This window comes from Scyliorhinus canicula, chromosome 5 (genome assembly GCF_902713615.1).
Source record: "Scyliorhinus canicula chromosome 5, sScyCan1.1, whole genome shotgun sequence".
Taxonomy (NCBI): Eukaryota; Metazoa; Chordata; class Chondrichthyes; order Carcharhiniformes; family Scyliorhinidae; genus Scyliorhinus; species Scyliorhinus canicula.
Window position 1 is genome coordinate 48,942,319 of NC_052150.1, and position 27,346 is coordinate 48,969,664.

The 27,346-nt window shown below is 44.4% G+C and overlaps 1 protein-coding gene across 7 annotated transcripts in view; it reads right to left on the bottom strand.

Moving 5' to 3' along the window:
• The window catches only part of LOC119965968 (F-actin-uncapping protein LRRC16A-like), a 458,632-nt gene extending 432,592 nt beyond the window's left edge, over window positions 1-26,040 (bottom strand). For 4 of the 7 annotated variants that reach the window (XM_038797019.1, XM_038797017.1, XM_038797018.1 and 1 more), the window contains exons 1-2: window positions 25,563-26,039; window positions 25,008-25,105 (exon numbers count right to left, since the gene is read on the bottom strand). In XM_038797019.1, coding sequence (XP_038652947.1) covers window positions 25,008-25,105; window positions 25,563-25,602 — 138 coding nt within the window. In that variant the 5' untranslated portion in view covers window positions 25,603-26,039. Of the gene's footprint in view, window positions 1-25,007; window positions 25,106-25,562 lie in introns of all 7 variants that reach the window. The other 3 variants (XM_038797016.1, XM_038797020.1, XM_038797022.1) reach the window with 3 other exon arrangements.
• Window positions 26,041-27,346: the final 1,306 nt, after the last annotated feature.

The following is a 27,346-nucleotide window of genomic DNA, read 5'->3' on the forward strand; positions in this document are numbered from 1 at the left end:
TGATAGATAATCTTCCCTCTCTTTCCCCCTCTTTGTAAAAGTAAATTGGTTATTCATTTTCCATACAAACGGAGGGGAGGGAGCAAACTTTAGGAGGGGGTGAGCAATTCTGCCACTGAACAGAGAAGAGAGATACACAGGAGATGCAAAGAAAACGTTTCAGGGAGACAGGGTTGCAAAGCCGGATATGATGAGAGAGATGGAATGCAAAAGGCTTGGGGAAATTCAAAAGCTAATCTGAGACATTGGAGGGTGGCAAAGCCAATGAAGGTTAGTGAGGATGGGTGAAAATTTGTCAGCAAGACTTTTGTGCAAGTGTAGGAAGAGAGAGAGAGAGAGAGAGAGAGAGAGAGAGAGAAAGAAATACAAGAACAGGAGGAAAAGCAAACAATTGGGGTTCAGGGCAGGAATAGCTGGGTAGGAATAATGAGGGAGGTGGTGCAGCAGGGAATGTTACATGGGTGATGACCAAGAAATCCATGAAGTATTCACACCATACAAAACTATTGAAATATTTACTCGTGTAATACAGATGGAAATCATCATTGCATAGCATCTCTATCCTCAGGCTACTGTCCTGTCAGAATTCACATCTTGAAATGCTTTTTCATTCGGTTCAAATTTCTTAAAAATTGTTTTTCTTGCTTATTTTGCTTCTTGGATTTCTGGTGTTGTCTTGTTCTTTTTCCCTTGTTTTTCCCTAAGATTCCCTTGATGTTTCAATTTTTTTGTATGCCTATAACAGTCGTCTCATCAAACCCAGCAGCATCATTTATCCTATTGAAGCCTCTTAATGGACCATTCTCTATAAAGTCAGCCTTTTTCCCCCCACTCAAACTGACATTCAGTCCACGCATCTGATCCCAATAGCAGGTCAGTCAGTGCAAGGAACGGAGGTCATTGCCTCAGCTCCAACAGAAGCTTTGTGTGAGGTATGGCAAGTGGTTCACCAAAAATCTCTGTAATAGTAGGTTGTGCAGTCAGTAAACCCATTTCAATCTACTAATCATTTGCCCAACAGTATAGTTTAACATCTAAATTATACTATCCATAATCAATCTCAAATGGATATTACTTCAAGGACCAAGGCACTCAAGAATTATGCTATATTTAAACCAATTTACTGTCTGCAACATAAAATATTGTGTAGTTATTACAAAGACCATTAACCCTCACCACACAATTCTTGTTCAAGATTACTCAAAAGATTGTGCTCAACATCACAGCACCAGGGTCCCAGTCTGTGAGGAGTCTGCGCGTTCTCCCCGTGTCTGTGTGGGTTTCCTCCAGGTGCTCCGGTTTCCTCACACAAGTTCCAAAAGACGTGCTTGTTCGGTGATTTGAACATTCTGAATTCTCCTTCTGTATACCTGAACAGGCGTCGGAATGTGGCAACTAGGGGCTTCTCACAGTAACCTCATTGCAGTGTTAATGTAAGCCTACTTGTGACTAAGATTATTATTATACCTCAAAACAAAACCAAGAGAATCCTTGAAAAACCGGGCAGGTTCTGCTGCATCTGTAGGGAGTGAAAACAACGCTAAAGTTTTGACTCCATATGATTCTTCTTCAGATGAAGAAGTCATACAGACTCAAAATATTAGTGCAGTTTTCTCTGGCACAAATTCACTCTCCCCTTCTAACGCTAAAGACACAAAAGAATCTGCAATAAACCCTTTCGAATGCTTAGTCAGGAAATCACCTCAGGTTAGGCAGGCACAGTCCAAAGATATACAAGGAGATCAAATAAAGGTGTAAATATTCAAGTATGGAAACTGCTGTACATGCTTTGTCAGTAAGGAGGTAAAAGAAATACAATAGGCACCTATACGCAGTTAAATTTATGATGGAACCACCAGACAGTAGGAAGAAATGAACCCATTTTGAATGGGTTTGAGTTTCAATCTTACCCTCTTACTGGTATCATTACTTTTTCTACCTTCTGTTATATGTAAAGAGTTTTAGAAATTTGAAGATGATATCACTACCCATCACCTAATAATTACCTGATAATCCTTAGTAACTGGTTTCCACAAAGCATCTTCAAGAACTGTCATGCCCTTTACCTCAGTTCCTCAATATATGCAAGAACAAATTGCTGTCTCCCACTTGTTATCCCATTTACAGGCTATGTGGGCTTCACTGACTAGGCCTGCATTTGTTGCCCATCCCTAGTTGGCCTTCAGAAAGTGGTGGTGGACTGCCTTCTTGAAACACTGCAGTCCCCGAGGTGCAGGTACACCCACAGTACTGTTGGGGACATAATTCCAGGACTTTGATCCAGCAACAGTGATAAATGGTAAGTGACCTGGTGGGGAAACTCCAGGTGACAGCGTTCCCATATGTCTGCTACTCTTGTCCTTCTAGGTGTTCATAGTCATGGGTTTGGAAGGTGCCTGTCTAGGAACCTTGGTGAGTTCCTTCAATGCATCTTGTAGATGGCACACATGGCAGCCACAGTTTGTCGGTGGCGTAGGGATTGAATCTTTGTGGAGAGGTAGCAATCAAGCTGGCTGATTTGTCCTGCATGGTGTCAAACGTCGAGTGTTGTTGGAGCTGTATTCATACAGGCAGGTAGAGTATTCCATTACACTCCTCATTTGTGCCTGGTAGATGGTGGGCAGGCTTTGGGGAATCAGGAGGCGAGTTACGCACCATAGGATTCCTAGTCTTTAACTTTCGCTGGTCACCAAAGTATTTATGTGGCTTGTCCAGTTTCTGGTCAATAGTAACCCTTGGATGTTGACAGTAGAGGATTCTGTGATGGTAATGTCACCGAATATCAAGAGGTGATGGTTAGATCATCTTTTTGCGAGATGGCCATTGCCTGGCACTTGTGAGGCATGAAAGTATTTGCCATGTGCCAGTCCAAGCCTGGATATTGTCCATGACTTGCTGCATTTGTACACGAATTGCCTCAGTATCTGAGGAGTTGTGAATAGCACTGAACATTGTGCAGACATCAGCGAACATGCTCACTTGTGACCTTATGATGGAAGGAAGGTCATTGATGAAGCAGCGGAAGATGATTGGGTCGGGAACACGACCCAGAGGATCTCCTGCAGTGATGTCCTGGAGCTGAGATGACTGACCTCCAACCACCACAACCATCTTCCTTTGTGTCAGGTAGGACCCCAACCAGCAGAGTTTTTTTTGCTAAGGCTCCTTTATGCCATACTCAGTCAAATGCTGCCTTGATGTCAAGGGCAGTCACTCTCAGCTCACCTCTGGTATTCAACTCTTTTGTCAACGTTTGAACCAAGACTGTAATGAGGTCAGGAGCTGAGTTACACTGGCGGAACCCAAACTGAGCGTCCGTGAGCAGATTATTGCTGAGTAAGTGCAGTTTGATAGCACTGTTGATGACTCCTTCTATCACTTTGCTGATGATGGAGAGTAGGTTTGATTTGTCCTGCTGTGTGTACAGGACATACCGGAACAATTTTCCAGGTAGATGCCAGTGTTGCAGCTGTACTGGGACAGATTGGCTCGGAGCGTGGCAAGTTAAGGAAGACAAATCTTCAGGACTATTGCCAAAGTATTGTCAGGGCTCAGCCTTTGCAGTATGCAGTGCTGTCAGCCATTTCTTATTATCACGCGGAGCAATTAAATGGCTAAAGATAGACATCGGTGATGCTGAGGACCTCAAGGAAACCAAGATGGATCATCCCACTCGGCAACTCTCACTAAAGATTGTTGTAAATGCTTCAGCCTTCACTAAACTGCTGAGCTCCTCCTTCATTGAGGATGTTATTTATAGTCCACCACCATTCATGGCTATATGTGGAAGGACTGCAGTGCTTAGATCTGGTGCATTGGTTGTGGAATTGCTTAGTTCCGTCTATTGCTTGCTGCTTATGTCGTTTGACACACAAGTAGTCCTATGTTGTGGCTTAACAAGTTTGATACCTTATTTTTAGGTATGCTTAGTGTTGCTTCCTGGCATGCTCACCCAGCACACTTTTATTTTTCTTTCTGAATTTAGAGTACCCAATTACTTATTTTTTTCCAATTAAGGGCAATTTTAGCTTGGCCAATTCACCTGACCTGCAAATCTTTGGGTTGTGGGGGTGAATTTGCAAACACCACACAGAAAGTGACCCAGGGCTGGGATTCAAACCCAGGTCCTCAGCGCTGTAGTTCCAGTGCTAACCACTGTGCCACCGTGCTGCCAACCCTGCACACTTTATTGAACCAGGCTGATCCTCTGCCTTGGTAGTAATGGGGGATTTACCGCGCCATGAGGTTACAGATTGCGGTTGAATACATTTCTGCTGCTGATGGCCCACAGCGCTTCATGGATGCCCAATCTGGAGATGCTGGATCGGTTCAACATCTAGCCTATTTAGCACAGTGGTAGTGCCACACAATATGATGGAGGATATCCACAATGAAAAGACAGGACTTTGTCTCCACAAGGGTCATGTGGTAGTCACTCCTATTGCTACAGTCATGATCTGATGCAACTGCAGCAGGCAGGTTGGTGAGGATGAGGTCAAATATGTTTTTTTCCTCTTGTTGGTTCCCTCACGCCCTGCTGCAGTCCAAATCCAGCAACTATATCCTTTAGGACCCAGCCACCTCAGTCTGAAGTCCCCACACAGATATATTCTGTGCCCTTGCCACCCTCAATGTTTCCTCCAAGTGGAGGATTACACATTCATCAGCTGAGGGTGAATCGCACATGGTAATCAGCAGAATGCCTCCTTGCCCATGTTTGACCTGGTGAAATGAAATGTCATGTGATCCAGGGTCATGTTGAGGACCCCCAGAGCAACTCCCTCTCAGCTACAAAGCACTGTGCTCCCAGCTCTGCTGGTCGGTCCTGTTAGTGTACAGGATATATCCAGGGATGGTGATAGTGGTGTCTGGGACATTATCTGTAAGGTATGATTCAGTGAGTTTGACAATATCAGGCTGTTGCCTGATTAGTATGTAAGAAAGCTCGCCCGATTTTGACACAAGCCCTCAGGGGCATCAAGTTGGCACAGTGGTTAACACTGCTGCCTCTCAGTGCCAGGAACCTGCACTCAATTCCGGCCTTGGGTGACTGTCTGTGTGGAGTTTGCATTTTCTCCCCATGTTTGCGTGCATTTCCTCCGGTTTCCTCCCACACTCCAAAAATGTGCAGGTTAGGTGGATTGGCCATGATAAATTGCTCTTTAGTGTGCAGGTTAGGTTACGGGTATAGGGTGGAGTGGATCGGTGCAGACTCCATGGGCCCAAAAGCCTCCTTCTGCACTGAGGCATTAGATGATTTTATAATATGAGTAAGGAGGGCTTTGCAGAGTCAACATGGCTGGATTTGTCATCATCATTTCCTAGGTTGATGCCAAGTGGTCCGCCCAGTTTCATTCTTCTTTGTTTCCTTCATAGGTGATTGAATACAACAGAGTGGCCTGCTAGACCATTTCAGACAGCATGTAAGAGTCAGCCACATTTCTACGGGTCTGGAAATCACCTGTAGGCCAGACCAAGTTAGGATGGCAAGATTCCTTCCCTAAACGAAATTAGTGAATCAGTTGTTTTTTTTATGATAATTGACTATAGTTTTCTTGGTCATCATTAGTCTGTTAATTCCAGATGTTGTTTTCCTACCACAAGACATTCCTTTTTGTCAAGAGACCCTTTTGATCCATTGTCACATCTTGGACTTTGATAAAAGCAGTGCCACGCAATAACCAACCAGGTAAAAGCTCAGCTATAGAACATAGAACAGTACAGCACAGAACAGGCCCTTCGGCCCTCGATGTTGTGCCGAGCAATGATCACCCTACTCAAACCCACGTATCCACCCTATACCCGTAACCCAACAACCCCCCCCCCCCCTTAACCTTACTTTTTAGGACACTACGGGCAATTTAGCGTGGCCAATCCACCTAACCCGCACATCTTTGGACTGTGGGAGGAAACCGGAGCACCCGGAGGAAACCCACGCACACACGGGGAGGACATGCAGACTCCGCACAGACAGTGACCCAGCCGGGAATCGAACCTGGGACCCTGGAGCTGTGAAGCATTTATGCTAACCACCATGCTGCCCCGCTATCTCCCCAACTTTCAACTGTACCATTAATGCCAAATCACTACCATTAATCCTTGCAAGTTAAGACTGATCAAAAGCTTAACTGGAGAAGTCATAACCATATTATTGACAAGAGGAGAGCATAGGCTGGGTCTGCAACAACTGTCTCATCCAGTGGTTCTCCACTACCTGTCCCTGGAACACATCACAAGTGTCATGGAATGCTAACCACTCACCTAGATGGTTGCAGCTGTACAACACTAGGGATGCTTCAAGGTGATACAAGTGGTTAGCACTTCTGCCTCACAGCACCAGAGACACAAGTTGAATTACGGCCTTGGGTGACCGTGTCTGTAGAGTTTGCAAATTCTCCCCTTGTCCACGTGGGTTTCCTTTGGGTGCTCCGGTTTCCTCCAACAGTCCAAAGGTGCTCAGGTTACGTGGGGTGGAAAGGAGGGCGGATCTAAGTGGGGCACTCTTTCAGAGGGTTGGTGCATTCTTAATGGGCCAAATTGCCTCCTTCTGTACTGTAGGGGTTCTATGGATCCCAAAGAGAGCAGTATGCCGTATTGACATTCTTGAAACTGGACTCAGTATCTACCCCCATGATGACCTTTGACAGCAGTACGTGCTGTGTAGAGTATGGACTGCACCTACCCACCATGATTAATTTGACAGCAGTTCCCCTCCATGCAACATCGACTTGACTTGTTGTCAGCTCAGTATGCACCAACGGAAATGGATATTAAACAAGGTGAGGTGTGAAAGCAACTTTTCGGAAATGTCAAAACGTTGACATTATTGCCTCCTTTTTTTGTTAAAACAGCCAACATTTTTCTATAAATTGTTATCCACTTTCGTACACGCAACACAAATTGGTCCTTTTTCCAGTGGCTCTGCCCACTGACAAAAAGATAGCCTCTTGCGTAACCAATTTGTTTTTTTCTTGCCCCTTGCTCTTGTCTCTCTATGCCAGATATAAATCAACATTCAAAGTGTCTAGTGTAATAAAAATGACAAGATGAATAAAAAAGCCATCCAAAATGGAGAGATGAAACAATGTTTGCAAGATCATATCAAACCAATTAGGATATGTGATGTGTAATGAATGATGTTGAATTATTAAGTGCAAACTAGGTCAAAGCTCTTGCGCCACACAGTTGCAATAATTTATATGAAAAATAATTACGGAATGTAATTGCAGGTTGATTGGGGTTTTAAGCAAGGAAACACATCAATATAATGTGTAGTGCATCAAAGAAATAACAGAGTTTTCCCTTTAATTCATGACTCACCAGTTGCAAATTATTGCCAGTATGAGTTTGCGGATCTCAGCCAGGGTACGCAGCCAGCTGGGTTGCTATAAATGTCCTCAGCGCCCCTTGTTTAGCAAAGTAGGCATGGTAATGCAAAGTAAGCATTTTTTGTCCCCCCCCCCCAAATCGTTTCTGGGACATTTAATACAAGATTATCAATTTTACTCCATTACTTTATAACATTTTAGCATCTGTAAAACATGTAGTTTTAATTTTAAACTGTAATCAGTTTCAAATGAGGCAGAATTTGAATTCAGATTAATGTAGATTAACCTGACCCACGTTTATGTGACAGAACCATTAACTTAAATTGAACTAATGTTGACCCAATGTCTCTCACAGCTTTCCAGACACCAGACAGTTTTAAACGCAAAGTTAATTGCAATATCCAATAGGAACCATACTGTCAGTTAACAAACATTCAAAATGTTGCATAGGTTGGATTTCCAAACATCCAGCTGTCCAAAACATGGACATTTTTGAAAATGTCCCAAACCCTGGTGCATTAATGATAACTTTATGAGAAACTTCACAACTGGTAAATTAATTTACTAACAAAATGGTTTATTTTTTTCTCTTGGCAGAGCCGAGTGTCGTTCTCGGATCAGAGTAAGCACTGGAATGAAGAAACCATTCTCGGGTTGACCCCAGAGAATGGAATCTGCAAGAGATGTACGCAAACAGGCCTTTAAGATCTGCCTACCCCCTGCCTTCCCTATTCTCCAGACAGAGAACTACCCCTTTCCACCAGTGGAACGGAGTCGAGGATTCTCTCCACATTTCCAACTGCAACATTCTCAGTTAATTGCTCGGGAAAGGATCATTAAATCCTGCAGTGCAGAAGGAGGCCATTTGGCCCATCGAGTCTGTGCCGACCCTCTAAAAAGAGCATTCCACCCAAGCCCACTTCCCTGCTATTCCTATAACCCCTTAATCTAACCGACACATCCATGGATACTAAAGGGCAAATTAGCATGGCCTATCCATCTAACCTGCACATCTTTGGACTGTGGGAGGATTCCAGAGCACCCTGAGGAAACCCAAGCAGTCAGTGAGAAAGTGCAAACTCCACACAGTCACCTGAGGCAGGGATGGAGCCCAGATCCCTGGAGCTGTGAGGCAGCAGTGTTAACCACTGTGCCAACTTGCCACCTGTGTGATCAGTTTGTTCATACAGTTCTCATGACACCTGTGTGAATTGAATTGAAAAATTGCTTATTGTCACCAGTAGGCTTCAAATGAAGTTACTGTGAAAAGCCCCTAATCGCCATATTCCGGCACCTGTTCGGGGAGGCTGATATGGGAATTGAACAGTGCTGCTGGTTGCCTTGGTCTAAAAGCCAGCTACTTAGCCCAGTGTGCTAAACCAGCCCCCAAGGATCTAGTCAGTAATCTTTGTTTTTGTCTTTCCAGTGAGTCGATATTCGCTCAGTTTTTAAAAATGGCGAAAGGAGTCTCATCATCATCCAGAATCTGGGAAAAATTATAAACTCAGCGCAGTCTCTGCCCCGGGACTGCTGGATTTTGGATTCCGGGACTTGTTTGATATTTGTGCATGATTTCCAGGAATAGGAAGGAAAGTGAACGGCAGGAAGAGTTACTTTCTGGTGCTTTGCATCTCAAATATACATTTTTGCAAGGCAGAGGTAACTTCTGGCTGGTAAAAGTAAACTGTATCAATTCTGGCTTGATTCAATTCAGTTGGGGGGGGGGGGGGGAGGGTGTTGCCGGTGACCAGCATCAAACCAAACATTTTCATTACCACCTAAGCTTTTGAACACAGTGCTTTTTAAATTTCTAAAAAATGGAATATGCTATGTTCTGCTGCTGCACTCCCATTATCCACCGTGTAACTCCAGATCCTAAGGAAGGCCAGTGCACAAAAAGGCCAACATTTAAGTCATTGCATAACTGCCTGTGTAAAACAAATAATGATATTAATTTTGCAACCACTTTGATGAACACACTCAGCTCGTCATTCCTCCTTTTATTGCGGTCAAACCAATTTTGCAACAACCGATGAGCCTCTCGAGTCAGCCCTAAATGACCACAGGAAGGTATCCAATTTAAACCAATTTTTTTTTTTTTAAAACATGGCAAGGCACCCATCATACAATACCACAGTTCTTACCAATCCTGTACTAAATTTTCAGGGGCTCAACCTTTTTCCTGGGAGTGTATTCCAGTGGGAAATTCAAGTTTTGGTTGGGTTTCCATTTCAGCCTCACACATATGATGGTTGCTTCCTATTATCTGCCTGGTTCCCAATTATATTGTAGAGGGCTGCTCTTCACGGTTTATATTCAAATAGAAATGGGGGGGAGTGGGGAATCAAGCTCCCTGTTTCCATTCATTTTGTTGCTAATTATTTTACTCTTTGACTATGTGATTCACCACAATCAAACTGTTCATAATGTTTCCAGTTTCATCTCAAATCAAAGCAATTGTCAGCTGATAGCTGTAGCACATTTGAAAGCAGAGTACCAATCCTCGATTTGCCTCGTATCAAAGCAGAAATATTTTTGTCTGACACGTCCTGCTATGCTTTTGCCACATAGACTCAATTGGAATTGTACTTCTATTTGTTCAAGTTTCTCATGAATTGTATCACTTTACACTCAAATTTCTGGGTGGATCCCACATTTGGGCACCTTAAATATTGCACCATAAGAAGGGTTGTCAGTCAGCACATCTTCTCATCACAAATTGCAGCACAGCTGTATTTCTGTTCTGCAGAAACAACTTAGAACACACGGATGATTCTTCTTCTTGGATGTTATGCTTGCTCTTAGCTTCCCCAAGACCCATATAAACACTTCATCACCTAAATCAATCACTTCAGTCATCCTGCTCATGTGTTCAAATTTGGTAAATCTAAAAGACCAAAAATTCAAATTATGTTAAGTTTTTGAATCCTTGTTAGTTCTTTACAATAACGATATTACAGGAGCAGCTACAAACAGTGCTGCTAGCAGTCCAGTCAACTTAAGGCTGGCTCACAAAGCCTACTCAGGTGATTATATGGGCCCCTTCAATGAGCTATCATTGATGGAGCTCATACTCCAATTGGCCAACCAATAAAGCCAATTGGAGTTCATTACACCCCCCCCCCCCCCCCCCCCCCCCAAGGTCCGAGGAATTCCTGCCAGCTGGCATTCCTCTGAGCTTCTTCCTGCTCCTCATGTCTGGGTCTGTCATCTCTGTGTCGTCTGCCGGGTCGTTCTCCGAAGTGGGCGGGGTGTACCTTATAGGTGCCCGTCTTTTCCTTGACGACCTCCTTGGAAGTTGTTCTTCCTCCTCCTCGGGGAGAGGTGTCGCGGCGGCCTCGTCGAGTGTGTCCATCTCCGACTCGGATGACTGGATGACGGGGTCTGGGGTGTGGGTATCCTTTCCATCTGGGCTATCCCAGCTTCAGGCGGTCTCCAGGTAGTCCTGGCAGACTTGGGGGCAGTTCTGGGATTTTCCTTTTTCCCTCTATTCCTCAGGCTTTTCCTGAGAGAGGCTATCTGGTAGCAGGACCCGTTGTGGTAGTCCCTCTCACAGGTATCTACCTCCATTGGCGTGCCCTGTAGTTCCTGCGCCCCACTTGCTGCCTTTTCTAGGGACAGTGCGAGCTGTAACGCCTGCCTGCAGTCTAGCTCCGTTTCCGCCAACAGGCGTTTCTGTATTGTGAGGTCGTTTATACCTCACACTAACCGGTCCCGAAGCATTTCATTTAGCGTCGGGCCAAACTCACATTTTTCCGCCAGCCTTCTCAGGCGGGTCAAGAAATTCGTGACTGACTCCCTGTCTTCCCGCTTCGCTGTGTAGAATCTGTACCTACGCAAAATGAGGGGTGGTTTTGGGTCGTAGTGCTCTTTCACCAATTCCATTACTTCTTGGAAAGTTTTCGTGTCCGGCGCATCGGGATAATTCAGACTACGTATAATGGCGAAAGCGGAGGGTCCGCACGCCGACAGCAGGATAAGCCGTCTCCTTTCGTCCGTCAGTATATCATTTGCCCGGAAGAAGTAACACATTCTTTCCAAATACTGGGACCAGTCCTCAATAGCCGGGTCGAATGCCTCTAACCTCCCAAAAAACGGCATTTTTAAAATGGCAAGGATTACCCTCCGAGTGTGGCAGCTGGTCTCCGCAAAATTCGTAGTTTACCTCGTCGCCACTATAGTAATCCACGGGAGGCAGGAGTTCCGTCACCACACCAATATTTATTTACAATAACGATATTACAGGAGCAGCTACAAACAGTGCTGCTAGCAGTCCAGTCAACTTGAGGCTGGCTCACAAAGCCTACACAGGTGATTATATGGGCCCCCTCAATGAGCTATCATTGACGGAGCTCATACTCCAATTGGCCAACCAATAAAGCCAATTGGAGTTCATTACACCCCACAACCAAAAGATGTGCAGGTTAGGTGGATTGGCCACAGTAAATTGTCACTTAATTGGGAAAAAAAAGAATTCCAAATCAATTCTTTGCCCCTTGAGCTAAGAATGAAATACACCATTATGCAGAAGCTCTGGGGTAAAGCAGATTCATATAGGCTCAGTTGCAATGACTCAATTGTGAATGCACACACGAAGATCTTGGAAATACCAGAGGACTGTTATCATCAATGGAACTCTACCTTAAGGCAAATCACCGCCTTTAGGGGAGGGGGGGGCACAAATGAAACTAACTTAATCATATAAGCAGTACAAGCATGACCACTTGCTAGGGAGGCTGCTGAATGAGGGGAGGCCATTAGATATGGGGTGGGTCTTGTTAATTGTATGGAAATTGATCTTAAGCGGTGATAATTGGTTTCTCGTCACGCTATGGCAAGATCCCGATTTTGCCTACAGGAGTGGGCCGGTTGCATTGCAAACGGTTTGCCGCCTGGCACGGTTCTCATTTTTGGCCTCTCCCACTATTCACTGGCCTCGTTTCGCTTGAGCGAAAGCATAACGAGGCCAGAGAATCGCACTTCTAGGGTCAGGTCAGAGTCCCATGGTCTCAGAACCATCCTGAAAATGAAATGAAAATCGCTAATTGTCACGAGTAGGCTTCAAATGAAGTTACTGTGAAAAGCCCCTAGTCGCCACATTCCGGCGCCTGTTCGGGGAGGCTGTTACGGGAATCGAACCGTGCTGCTGGCTTGCCTTCAAAGCCAGCGATTAGCCCTGTGAGCTAAAAAGCCCCTAACATTCCATTGTCTCAGCCAGTGCACTCCACAATTGGAGTTTATGAGGCAGTGGGTGCATGGAGGCTGCATTCAGCTCACCACAAAAATGTTTTCTAATCAACGCCCAAGTATTAACCTGCAGATATCTGTTTCAATGCCTCCAGGCACTTTTAAATCATGCTAATCATCAAATAACCATCAACTCGTAGGCGAAAACCGGAATTTCAAACAGGTACATCTTATTAACACGCAGGACCTGCTCAGTACTCGATTCATCTTTGCATCAAAATAACCAGCAAACCATTCTGGGTGCTGACAGATGTGCTGTGCATTTCCAGAATTATTTGGGTTGTACAATAGTTACCGAAAGACCAAAAGCAGTTTTATTTCTAATGTTTTCTGGGTAGCTTTTGATGCATCACAGTCAGAACCATCTGAAATTTGCAATGTAACGTATCTTCCCCTGCACCCCCCAGATTCGATGCCCTGAGTTTGGATGTTACAGCTCTATCTCACCAGCTCAAGAAATATAGAAGCGAATTATTTCAACAGTAGTGAGCTCAATTAACTCAACATAAATTAGGATTAAATCTAGGGCTTCCTGGTCTGTCAGACTCGACCACAGCAAGTAGATTTCAAGGCCACTGAAGAATCCAACTCATGTCGTGTTTATTTAATCTGTACAAATGAAAAAAATTTATCATACAAAATAACTACCGAACCTACTATTAAAGTGGATTTAATGTAGATGTTAAACTCAGCCTCTGTAAAATGTTGTCCAAAACATTTTATTTGTAAAGGCTGAAATGAATGCACCATCTTTACAATGATGGTGACATGCCCACAAATTTATTTCAAAACATTTGTGTTGTGTGGTTTTTTCATTCATCTTCTTCCCATTCCTCCAACGTCTGCTCAGAAGCAATATTTGTGGAGCGATGTATATATAACCTACACACACTCTTTTCTGCTAAATGTGCGAAGTCTGCTGGCTCCCTTGGGGGAGAGAGAAGAGAGGAGAAGAGATATTGATCATTTCAATCAGATAGGATTCCTCTGCGTTGCCAGCCACACACAAGCACCAAGTGACAATAAGTAGGCTATCCTGAATGTGGAGGACAACGCACTTCCTTTTATAGCATTTGGAAATTGTGTAATATTTAATTTGTATTTAAAATCCTATGTATGGGATGTCCAGATATGACAGATACAAACAATGCACTTCTGGCTGTTACATTACAATCCTTTACCAAACTACTGATCGCTGAATGACTCAAGCCTGTGCTTGTTTAATAATTAGACATTTGGGCCTTGACGGATAATGTTCATTCTTATCAGAATGCATCAGATGGCATAACTATCCAATTCTCCTAAAGCAGCATCATCCTCTGCCTTAGCAAAACGTTCAGACACATGCAAGCATAGTTTCAGAAATTAACCCTAAAAATATCAAAATGCGATGATGCTCCAAATGCAGTTTTCCATCTTGGTCTTCCCCATTTTGTTTCTATAATCCTCCAAGCTCTGTAGGCGCAGAATCTCCCATTTAGAAGGAAGGTTTTTCAAGTGAATCAAACGTCAAAATTGAATAGCCAGTGTTTATAGTGAGTTAAACCAACACTTCGAAATTTTCCCTAACACCATTCTCTTGAATACAACATTGTCATGACCAATGAAGGGTAATGCTTTGCAATATAAATGCAATCCTTAATGAAGGCAAAACAGCCCTTCAAATGGTCTGTAGACTAGCAAGTTGCAGCAGGATTCAAGTGGTTTGATTTTGCATAGGAAACAGTCCCAGAGAGCAGGTGAAATTGCCATTTATTTCCTCCTCCACAGCCCTACCTGCCTTCACCTCTGCCTTTTTGTCACTGGAAAGCTTAACCATGCCAATAATTATACTATGGCTCTGCTGACAAGACTCCCCTCATTTCCTCTCCGCAAAGTCAATTACATCCAATATTCTGCCTGTACCTGAACCTGCTCCGCCACGGGCCACCAATTGACCTTGTACTCACTCTCCCAATTCAAAATTTACAATTCTCATCCTCATGTTTCAATTGTTTCAGCCTCGCTCCTCTTTATTTCTGTACCTCCTCCACGCCAATAACCCCACTCATTTTGCACCCTCCGACAACTTTGCACACCCATTTAGCAGTCAGTGTTTATGATTATGCTGTTGTAAAGCATCTTAATATGCTTTCAAATGGTAGCAAATGGTACCAGTTAAAACACTAGTTGTTTTAACCTCTGAACATAAACATAATTCTTAAAGAAGACATTATTTGGCAGGCAAATGGAGGTCCATCCTGCTCTTCTAGCACTGAAAGCACATTTAATTCCAAAAGAAAAGTGTAGTCTTAATTGTACAGAAGATGGTCGGCTCCCATCTGCGGCAACCACAAGTTCACGCCAGCCATGCTAAGTGACATCTTTAGGAGGTGGAGACAGGACGGAGGGGGAGGACACTGGCCATTATGGACTTCTACACAGAGGACAGGCTAGCAAACTTAGAGGAACTGACAAGACTGCAGCTACCCAACGGAAACTAACTCCGACATCTAAGGTTAAACACTTTCTCCACAAGGAAATTACAACATGCCCACAGACCCAAGATGCAGAATGTTAGAGGAACTACTGGATGCGGGTAACCTGGGCGCGGGGATCTGCAGGGACCTGTACAGATGGCTATTAGAAAGGGCACATGCCCCACTTGACAAAACACGGGAAAAATGTGAGGAAGAACTAGGGGTGGAAATAGGGTGGGGACTCTGAACAGGGCCAACTCCACCTCCACTTGCACAAGGCTAAGCCTCATGCAATTGAAATTGGTGCACAGAGCATACCTGACATGAACCTGAATGAGCAGGTTCTTCCTGGAGGTGGAGGACAATGTGAATGGTGCCAGGGACGCCCGGCCCACATTTTCTGGGCATGCCCGAGACTTGTTGGGTTCTGGACAGCCTTCTTCAAGGCAATGTCCAAGGATGTGGGGGTGAGGGTGGAACCATGCCCAAGAGTAGCAGTCTTTGGGGTACTGAACCAGCCAGAACTATTTATGGGAAGTGGGCCACCGGCCTTGCCTTTCCTTCCCTAATCGCCCGCCAAAGAATCCTGCTCGGCTGGCGATCAGCTCCACCAGCCACAGCTGCAGACTGGCTGGCAGACCAGTCGGACTTTTTCCACTTTGAGAAAATCAAATTTGCCGTCCGATGGTCAGAGGAAGGCTTCCACAAATGTGGAGGCCGTTCACCAACGACGGGGGGGTGTGACGACGGGAGGGCGGGCTGATAACAGTGGAGAATTCTTGTACATTGTACCCGATCCACATACCCTTGTCTGCTCTACAGTGTTCAAACTGAAAAACTACACTAAAAACATTTTTAAAATAAAATTTTACAGCATATTTACTGCTAATCACAATCAGGCCTGCATTACAGTATTACAAAATGCCTTGATCATCCGTTCTCCACTACTTACAAGTTCCTACGTAATATTCTTTTAAAACCAAATTCCAACCAGAATTCCATTAACATAGGCCTCTTTGACCTGAAGTAGCGAGCAAAAAAAAAATTGAAATTGACGGATCCATCATTATCCCATTGACTATACTAGGATGGATTCAGAACATGAAGCAAATTATCCTTTGACAACACAGCACTTTTTGAGCGAGCAGCTTGCATTTCATGAATTAAAAAAACAGATTATAATAGCTTCTGAAAAAGAACACAGGAGCAATCCATATAGAACCTAATTAAACATCCAAATTAAGGGTTGTTGGGTATTCAACCAGCCATGAACAGTAAAAAAAAACCTTAGGTCAACATTAAGCACAATAGGAAGCGATCTCTATTATACTGACTTGCTGTGTTTCACAAGGAAGTTGAGCTTCACATTTTGCCAAGCAAATTCTCATCTTCTGTGCATGGCAAGTGAATTTCAGTGCCATTGTAAATGGAAAAAATCCAAATTGTTTTATATCCTGTACATTTCTGAACTGAACATTGGAAAATTACACAATCAAATCAATTTTGGAGATCTTCAGCATATGACAACATTGAAATATTGAATGTCTTTCAGTGCTTTCAAATGTATAATGCTGAGGAATCCTCTCACATAATTCATTACTATTTTGACAGAATTGTATGCAAAAAACGCAAGTATTATAATATCAAATGTTCATCACAGTATTGCAAACATCTGATATACTGACAGAGAGTATTAAAGTGAGATAATTTATATAGAGACAAGGCAATTACTTTCTGCATAAAGGTAATAAAGCCAGCTGTCATTACAGGTTAAGATCTGTTATAGTACGGATTACCAGCACTTGCGAGCGTCAGTGAAAATCATGATCCAAAAGTTACAAATTGGGGGATGGGGAGGAAAGGCTTGAATTAAATAAGCTGCTACAATAAAGTTGAAAATGTATCCATAGTTGAAATTCTACAGGCCTGAAATCTGTTCAAGTACCCATACTATCGTTTGTCCATTGTTTTCTAAAATGGTTTTATTGACAGACTAATAATCATACGCCTTGTAATCAATGGAGTTCTAGTCAATTGTAAGATTTAATTAGGATTTATTTTCCATGTCAAATTCCCAAAATTATAAATTTTATCCTAAAAAAAACACATTTGGAGACTGCATTTTGAGCAGTACAGCATCAGAATGAAACGTGGACATTTTCAGGTCTATCAAAAGCATTCACGGTGATACAAAGAATTTTAAAAGGGGTTAGGTTATTACAAAAAAAGTATAATGAACCAGTTGGCTTTAATAATGTCCAAGTGCAATTTCCTCACACAAACCAAATGCAGATGCCAATGAAGTGTAAGGAGTCATTTATCATAAAGCATAGCAATCGTGATTTTGATAGAGTGGCCTCAATACGTTTGTCGCTTTACATTCTATATTTATTCAATTACATTTGAGAGGAAAAAAAAAACTGAGGTTGTTATGCAAGTACAAATTATCACTCAGATCATCACAAAGCATTTCACAACCAACAAATTATTTTTGTAGGCTAATGAATGTAGTTGTGTAACAAAATGTGACTGGAAATTGTGCACAGCAACATCTCCCAAAATGGTTATGAAATTCATGACTTTTCTTGCGCGGAGGATTAATGACCAGGGCATGTGTACTGGTTATAATAATAATCTTTATTATTGTCACAAGTAGGCTTACATTATCACTGCAATGAAGTTACTGTGAAAATCCCCAAGGCGCCACTCGCCAGCGCCTGTCCGGGTACATAGAGGGAGAATTCACAATGTTCAATTCACTTTACACGCATGTCTTTCTGGACTTGTGGGAGGAAACCGGAGCACCCCAAGCTACCCATACAAACCTGGGGAGAACATGCAAACTCCGCACACACAGTGATCCAAGCCAGGAATCGAACCTGGGACCCTGGTATTGTTAAGCAACAGTGCTAACCACCCTGCTACCGTGCCACCCATTTCAGATAAGTTAACAACTAAAACAGGAGCTTTTGCAGAACATGAGCAGAATGCAACTTTATACGCTAAAGCAATGTGAACGAGCATTTAAAAAGCACGTCAAAGGATTAGATCATCAAAATTGTTACTGAAGTTTGGTTAAGTAGTTATGCGAACCAGGAATTAAGGAAAAGGTAAGAATCCATCTAATAACATCCCCAAATGCATTAGCCAAGCCTATCTACACCACCTCTACTTCATTATTGTAGATTTCAGAAACACTTTTCTTGGTGCAACGTATTCATGGTCTCATTAAAACATATTGACAATACTTCAAAAAAAAGATTTCAATTAGGTATACCAAAAGCTTTACTGGAACAGAGTTATTTAGAAGTTCAATTACAAAATATGTTTTATGCCAGGCATTAACAATGTGGGGGTCGGGAGGGTCGCAAAGCCAGTCATCGCGGCGTTCCCGATCGCAGGAATTCACACGTAACAGCCAGCTTTTAACAATGCGGCCGCGACCAGCTAAAAAATGCAGGTGCACTGCGCATGTGCACCCGCTCATCAGTGCGCATGCGGCCCGTGAGTGTTGGGACCTAAACCCGGGGTTAAAGTGCGACTGTGGCACGGCGACGGCTAACTGCGTGGTGATCACCGATGATGAACAAGGCTATGACCTCAATCTGTTTTGCATTCCTAAACATTACTCAAATAATCTGGAGAGAGTATATATTTCTCATGGTTCAATCATGGACAGAACTGAACGTTTATCAAGGGATATAATGAAAGCCACGGAAATCATCACATCGTCGCCCTCTGTGTACTGAAGGGTGGCTCTAAATATTTTGCTGACCTTTTAGACTACAATAAAGCATTGAATCGAAACAGTGACTAGTCAATCCCAATAACGGTGGACTTCATCCACGTGAAGAGTTACTGTAGTGATCAGTAAACTGGGGAGCTCCTCAGAGTTTACAAACTGAGGTACGAAATCCACGCTCTCCTCCTGTGAACCTGATTGGAGTGAGATCATGAGGACCAAGCAGGCTTACCTCTCGCATTCAAGGTAAGAGAAAATGGTGGGTCGCAAATGTTGGCCTACATGGGTCACGAAGGTCGACCGGCGCGAGTGGGGAAGTTCGGCCGACGTGGGTTGCGAAGGTCGGTCGGTTGGTAAAAATGGGTCCCCGGAAAGAAAGGTTGAAAAAAATCTGTTTTATTCCATCATATCAGCCGGTTGTATCACTACACAGTTTTTTGCGGGACCTTGATCTTCAAAAAGGCTGCTACTTTTCCTACATTACAACAGTGACTATGTTTCAAAAGAATTTCATTGGAAGTGAATTACTTTGTATATCTTGAGGTTGTGAAAGACACACTAGCTATTTGTGAAGTAATGCAAAGAATACAAAAATGCTCTTGGGTGATGTACCCATGCAGGTCACAGAAAAGTCAGAAAACAGCACTTCAGCACATCTACAAGGTGGTACACGTGCAGAGTTCTTAATGCTAGGAGCGCATCACTCCTCTCATGATATTTTTAAAATTACAAAGTATTAAGATTCAGATTAATTTTGGATTGGAGTAATGGTACAGCTACACTCATAGCTATGTGAGCCAACCTCTTTGATTTCATGAACTGCCCGGTTTGTCCCAGGTCCAGTTCTAACTCCAGAGTTACACTGCCATTGTTCACAGTAATTCCCACATGAACAGTTTATATCAAATGCAAAAATCACAGCATAAATGCAGCTCAAGTCTTTTTGTGATTCGTTAAATCTCCTGCGCCAGAAAATAGCTTCTAGGAGCATTATATGCTTGACAGATCGCTTTTGTTTATCTTTATGTGATCACTCATCGCGAACTTTAAATTATAAGTTCAATTTGTGGATTGCAAAATGCTTGAGAAATCCACATGCCAATGGTAAGCAACAAGGGACAGAAAGGTTTGATGAAACTGGAATCGAATGCAAGCTGAGCAGTTCTTCAGATTATCTAATATCACAACTACAATTTCAACATTTTGGCTGCACCAGCTGCAAATTCATCTGAAGCAGTGCCATACATTTACTCCACGAGATGTTCAGGCAGCACTTTTCATTTGTTTTCTGGTTTAGGAGTAATATGCATGTAAGTTATTAAGTCCAACAACAGCCTCACGATATTCAAGAGAGAGAATTTATTATTTGCTCTCCCTATTCCCATAACCTCTATTTTGCCCAGTAAGAAGTTTTACAACACCAGGTTAAAGCCCAACAGGTTTGTTAGGAATCACTAGCTTTCGGAGCACAGTGCTTTAACCTGTTGCGACTTTAACCTGGTGTAAGACTTCTTACTGTGCCCACCCCAATCCAACGGCGGTATCTCCACATCATCTGTATTTTGCCATTAATTGTAATTCCCAATGTACAAACTACATCTAACTCTCTAAGATACATTGTGTACTTCCAGGATTCTGTTTCTTTTATTTTGTATTTCACTGTTTATGTTTTTTTCTTATTTTAATCCACTGGCAAGAGTGAAAACAATGGCTGGGACCCCCCCCTCCTCCCCCCCTCCTCCCCTCCCCCCCCCCACCACCTCCCCCCCTCTACCACCTCCACCCCCCCCCCTCCCCACCCTCTCCCCTCCGCCCCCCCACCCCCTCCCCACCGCCCCCCCCACCCCCCCCCCCCTCTACCACCTCCACCCCCCCTCCCCACCCTCTCCCCTCCGCCCCCCCACCCCCTCCCCCCCTCTACCACCTCCACCCCCCCTCCCCACCCTCCTCTCCCTCCTCCCCCACCTCTCCCTCCTCCCCCACCTCTCCCTCCTCCCCCACCTCTCCCTCCTCCCCCACCTCTCCCTCCTCCCCCACCTCCCTCCTCCCCCACCTCTCACTCCTCCCCCACCTCCCTCCTCCCCTCTCCCCCACTCCCTCCTCCCCACCCCCCTCTCCTCCCCACCCCCCTCTCCTCCCCTCCCTCCTCCCCACCCCCCTCTCCTCCCCTCCCCACCCCCCTCTCCTCCCCTCCCCACCCCCCTCTCCTCCCCTCCCCACCCCCTCTCCTCCCCTCCCCACCCCCTCTCCTCCTCTCCCCTCCCCACCCCCTCTCCTCTCCCCTCCCCACCCCCTCTCCTCTCCCCTCCCCACCCCCTCTCCTCCCCCCCCCACCCCCTCTCCTCCCCTCCCCACCCCCTCTCCTCCCCTCCCCCCCCCTCTCCTCCCCTCCCCACCCCCCTCTCCTCCCCTCCCCACCCCCCTCTCCTCCCCTCCCCACCCCCTCCCCCCACCACCTCTACCCCCCCTCCACCCCCTCCCCCCCCACCTCCCCACCCACCCCTTCTCCTCCCCCCCCACCCACCCCTTCTCCTCCCCCCACCACCTCCACCCCCTCCCCACCCCCCCACCCTCCAACACCCCCCTCCTCCCCACCACCCCCCTCCTCCCCACCACCCCCCTCCTCCCCACCACCCCCAGCATATTTTCCCCACAATGGAGGCGACTCGCCATTGGTCATCTGCAGGATCTTCCGGCCCTTCCAAAGTCTATACCATTTTTGCATGGCTCACCCACCCCGCAGTCTGGGAACCCAGCATTGGGGGTCGACTTCGATGGGACGAGAGCATCTCATTGGTGGGAAGGGCCAGAAAATCTCAGACAATGTTAAAAAGAATCAATTTTTTTTTAAACATAAAGTGAATCTGAGCTCAAACATATATGACAATAATTATCAGTGATATTTTGTTTCTGACAGCTCAGAACTGAGGGTGCATTATGTCCCCACCACAAAAAAGATTTTAGTTAGGAAAGACATTAATGGATATGGAACCAAGGTGGGTTCCACCATGACCTGAAGTAATAGCAGGCAAACTGGAGATGAATGGTTTACTTCTGCTCACAATTTCTATAGCTTCAGGAATAGAAATAATAGGGAATTAAGGGACTTTAAAGGAGTATCAATAAATTGTACTGGAGAAATTAATGGAACTAAGTGATGGTGAATTACCTAGATCAGACAACCCAGCCTCGGGAGTTAAAGGTATGGATGCAATGGTTTTGATATTTCAGAATGCCTTAGGTTCTACAACAGTTCCCAAAAATTACAATTCCATCCACATATCCTCACTATTTAAAAAAGTTGGAAGACAGAAACAGGGAACTGGAGGCAAAGACTCTATTATGAGGAACATTACAGCAGTGGGCATTAAGAAAATCATAATCTGATTAAGCAGAGTCAACACGGATTTATTTAAGAGAAATCATATTTTACAAATTTTGCATAAAATCCCTGCAGTGCAGGAGGCCATTCAGCCCATCGAGTTTACACGGACTGTCCAAACGAGCACCCTACCTATCCCTGTAACCCCACCTAATTTGCACATCTTTGGACACAGCCAATCCACCTAATCTGCACATCTTTGATCTGTGGGAGGAAACCGGAGCACCCAGAGGAAATCTACGCAGACACGGGGAGATCTTGCAAACTCCACACAGTCACCCGAGGCCGGGAATTGAACCGGGGTCCCTGGTAGGATCAGAACTTGAGCCTCAAGTTTGTTCATGATACAATGTTAGGTGGGAAAATAACGACAAAGGGATGTAGACATGTTGGTTAAGGACATAAATAAATATTTACTAGAGTCACAAGTAGGCTTACAACACTACAATGAAGTTATTGTGAAAATTCCCGAGTCGCCATAGGGCACCTGTTCGGGTATCCTGAAGGAGAATTTAGAATGTCCAATTCACCTAACAGCACATCTTTCAAGATTTGTGGGAGGAAACCTGAGCGCCCAGAGGAAACCCACACAGACACGGGGAGAACCTGCAGACTCCACACATCCGGGAATCAAACCCAGGCCCTGGCGCTGTGAAGCAACAGTGCTAAACACTGTGCTACTGTGCCACACATGGCAGATGGAATGCAAGGTGGAAAAGTGGGAAGGTATCCACTTTATTAGAGTATTTTGGAATGGTGAGACTTGGAAATGTGCTAAACACTGTGCTACTGTGCCACACATGGCAGATGGAATGCAAGGTGGCAAAGTGGTAAGGTATCCACTTTAGTAGAATATTTTGGAATGGTGAGATTTGGAAATGTTTCCATTCGGAGACCCGGGTGTTTTTGTAGACAAATCATATAATGGTTACATGCAGGCACAATAAAGACAGCAAATGTCATGCTAGCCTTTGTTATATAGGATAATAAATAATTTACTGCAATTATATAGTGAACTGATGAGGCCATAATTGGAATACTGTGCACAGTTTTGGTTTCCTTACACAAGCAAGGGCATACTTGACCTGGAAGGAATGCAACAAAGGTTCACTAGACTGGTCCCTCGGATGAGATTTCCCAATCAGAAGAGATTGAGTAGGCTGGCCCTACATTCCTTGGTGTTTAGAAGAGTGAGAAGTGATCTAATGAAGGCTAAAATTCTAGTTTGACAAAGTAGATGCTGAGAAAATGTTTCCTCCAACTGGAGAAGACAGGGTCAAAGTCTCAAAACAATGCACCGACCATTAATTAATAATAATAATAATAATAAAATAATCGCTTATTGTCACAATTAGGCTTAAGTTGCTGTGAAAAGCCCCTAGTCGCCACATTCTGGCGCTTGTTCGGGGAGGCGGTACGGGAATTAAACCTGCTCTGCTGGCATTGTTCTGCATTACAAGCCAGCTATTGACTGACAGCATTAAAACGGTCGGTTTTCACCCTGTAACGTTGTCTGACTTCACCTGTCTCACCCTCATTCATGTTTCTACAATTGACTATTACATCAGCCTGCTGGTTGGTCACACACATTCTACTGTCTGTAAACCTGAGACCACCCAAAGCTCTGCTGCCAGTGTCTTACCTCACAGCAAGTGCCGTTCACCTATCACCCTTGTGTTCACAGCCCTACATTGGTTCCCAGTCAAGCAACATTTTGATTTTAAAATTCACATCCTCGTTTTCGAATCCCGATGTGACTTCTCGCCCCCCCCCCCCCCCCCCCCGCTCGCTGTAATTTCCTCTAGCTCCACAACCCTCCAAGATAGCTGCACTCTTATAATTCTGGCCTATTTGTCACTGATTTTAATTGCTCCACCATTGGTGGCCACACCTTCAGTTGCCTAGGCTCTAAACTCTGGGATACTCTCCTTCCACCTCTCTCCCTTGGTTTCCTCCTTTGAGACACTGTTTCAATCCTACCTCCCTTTGACCAAGCATTCGGTTATGTGGGCAGGAATTCTCCAGCCGTTGGGATTCTCTGGTCCCACAGAAAGTTCACCTCTGCCCCACGAGTTTCGTTTTCGTGGCAGTATGGGCTGGCTTCAATGGGAAAATCCATTGATAAGCTGCGGGAGCAGAGAATCCCACCGCCAAGAAACATGCGGCTGGGGGACTGGAGAATTCAGCCACTGATCTAACAGCTCCTAAAGTGGCTTGGTGTCATGCTTTGATTTATGTTCCTGTGAAGGTGTTGGAATCTCTGAAAATGGTAGTGGCTGTATAAGTAGAAATTGCCATTGTTGTGAGGAAGAGCAATTTCTTCACCCAGAGGTTGCAAATCTTTGGAATTCTGTACTCCAGAGAGGTGTGAATACACAGTCATTGAATAGATCCAAGGTAGAGGTGGTTCGATTTTCAGATACCAAGGGAATTGATGGACATGGGGATAGTGCGAGGAGATGAAGTGGAGACAGAAAATCTTGTTGAATGGTGGATCAGATTGATGGGATGATCAAAACACCCCTCTCCCCAATCCCGTCTCCACAAATTTAACCCAAAACATCAGTAACCACACACGTGCAGAACCACCTGACTGGCAAACTGAAAAAGTTCTCTTCTTAAAACACCCGCCGTTTCGGTGTTATGGCTCAATTTAATGGGGCAGCTCTATCTATGATCATGTTGACGCAACAGATAAGGCAGGAGCGCGCCTCAACGCGGGCTGAAAGCGCCGCATCCGATTGCACTTCAGTTTTAAGACATCGTTGCAATACTGAACATTGCATCCAACTGAAGAATAAAACTATCCGCAGTGCATTTTGTGCTTTTAATTATTCCTGATCGCTTACCAAAACTTTATTTTCCACCTTGTCTCCTTTGACTTCGAGTTTCACCTTCTTCTTCAAAATGATTTTAATCTTTCTCCCAATAACATCCCTGACGCTCTCTGTGAAACAGTAAAAGTGATCACAGAATTAAAAAGTCGCTCGTTTTTCCATGTCGTAACCTTAGAAATCAAATGTGACCTGGTCTGATTAGTCCTTTTTTTTAAAAAAAAGTAACCTGTTACCCTCGCTTGCTTGATTCAATAACAAAACAATATCGAATTCTCAAGTATAAAAAAATTATAATCCCCAATTAAACGTATGAATTATCAGCACGTTCAACAACAATAAAAAGGATGAGGGGTAACATAGCTCGGCTAAAACGACACGCATCTGAAAAGTGGATAAACAAACGCGATCTAACGCCTGGATGCTACGGCAGAAAATGACCCATTTAAATGCATTATTTAAACCCCACCAAAAAATAAGGTTCTCGACAATTCCAGTCAGCTCGCCTTGCCACGGAGGTAAAACATCGCCCCGTTTATCTGCACGATGCCCGAACTCGTTCCTTCTTACCTAGCAGCTCTTTGGGAACCTCGGAAACGTCTTCGGTCATGTTTTCCAGTGAAGGACGCGGGGTGGGGGTGCTTGCTGTCTGAAAGTTGGCTGCTTGCTTGGCGTTGTGAGAGGCACTCACAGCGGTTACATTATCGCCCAGTTATAATGTTACCATGTCCCAGTGTTCCACAATGTAACCTTCTCTCTCTCTCTCTCTCTCTGCGTCCCTGGATTGTTCCTCCTGATAAACGCTCCCACTTGCTTTTCGCCTGTCTGCCGCCCGTGTGCCTCTTCAGCGACCGGCTTTCTTCCCCCAGTCCCGGCGTTGTCCAAATCCTCAGCCCCTCAGCAGCATCTTCCACCTCCGTCCCCTCACATTGATTGCAGACAGGTCTGGAGCGGAAGGCCAAAACCGCAACACTCCACCCCCTCAGCTCGCGAGATCTGCCCGTGGCCGGAAATCCCCGAATCCCTCAAAGCCTCAACACACACACACACAAAACAAGGCGTCTCCTCGGTGGGAGCAGAGGCAGGCGGTCGCAAATCAATGCAGGTTCTCTGAACGGGGCCTTCTTCTTCCCCGAAAGGAGGACGTCGCCACCTGCTGATATGGCACCTCCTGCAACAATAGCTTCTTGGGGTTTTTTTTAAACGAGGCATTTGATAATTATTAACAGTGTTCAGTGGTAACCACAATGAAGATATTTTTTTTAAACAAATTGCGTTTCCAAAGAAATGTTGATCTAAAATATGGACAAAGCAGGTCCTTGAGTGGTTTATTGTAGGTCTCCATGAGAAATTAAATATGTAAATTTTACTGCCGCTGGAGTGTTCGATCTGTTCGTTGAAAAGTGTAGGCAAGGGATTGGAAGATTTCGTGATAAATATAAACAATCAAATATGCAGGTGACTTGTTCTTGGGCCATCATTAGAAACCAACTGGACAAGCTTTTGCCTAAGCCAAAGGTGTTCTGGTTTCTGTGGATTGGCCGTGTGCAACCTACAGATGTGTAGGTTAGGTGGGATTACAGGGATAGGGTGGGGGAGTGGGCCCAGGGTGGGTGCTTGTTCCGAGAGTGGGTGCAAACATTTTGGGCTGAATGGCCTCCTGCACTATAGGGATTCTGTCGTTAAGTGCAAGTGTCTCTGGGGGCTGGAAAGTTTTGTAGAGTTTACCTGCAGGAGATTTATAAATGAAGTAGAATCCAAATAGGATTGCCAAAATCAAAAACTAATCTCCAGGAAATGTTACAAGGAACCCAAGAAAAACATAGAAGCAACAAAAACCATAGGGCAGCATATAAAGGCAGACTGTAAAAACTTTTTTAGGTACGATAAAAGGAAACGGTTAGCTCGGCCAAATGTGCACCCATTACTGGTGGGGATAGGAGAATTTATAGTGGAGAACATGGAAATGGCAGAGAAATTAAATAGTTACTTTGGACATATATTCATGGAAGAAGATACAGAAAATCTCCTGGGAATAGTAGGCAACCAAGGAACTTGTGAAATTGAAAAACTAAAATAAATTGGTATCAATAAAGAGGAATTACTTGAAAAGTTCACAGGGTTGAAGATCGATAAATCCCCTGGACCAGATGAGCTTCATCCCAGAGTGTTGAAGGAGGTGGCTGGCGAGATAGTGGATGCGTTGTTGGTTATCTTTCAAAACTATAGATTCTGGAAAGGTTCCTGTGGAAGAATGGGAAAACTGCAGACCTGTTAGTCTGATTTTAGTAGGAGGGAAAACATTAGAATCTTATAAAGGATGTGACGCATGAACATTTAAAAAATAATGTTAA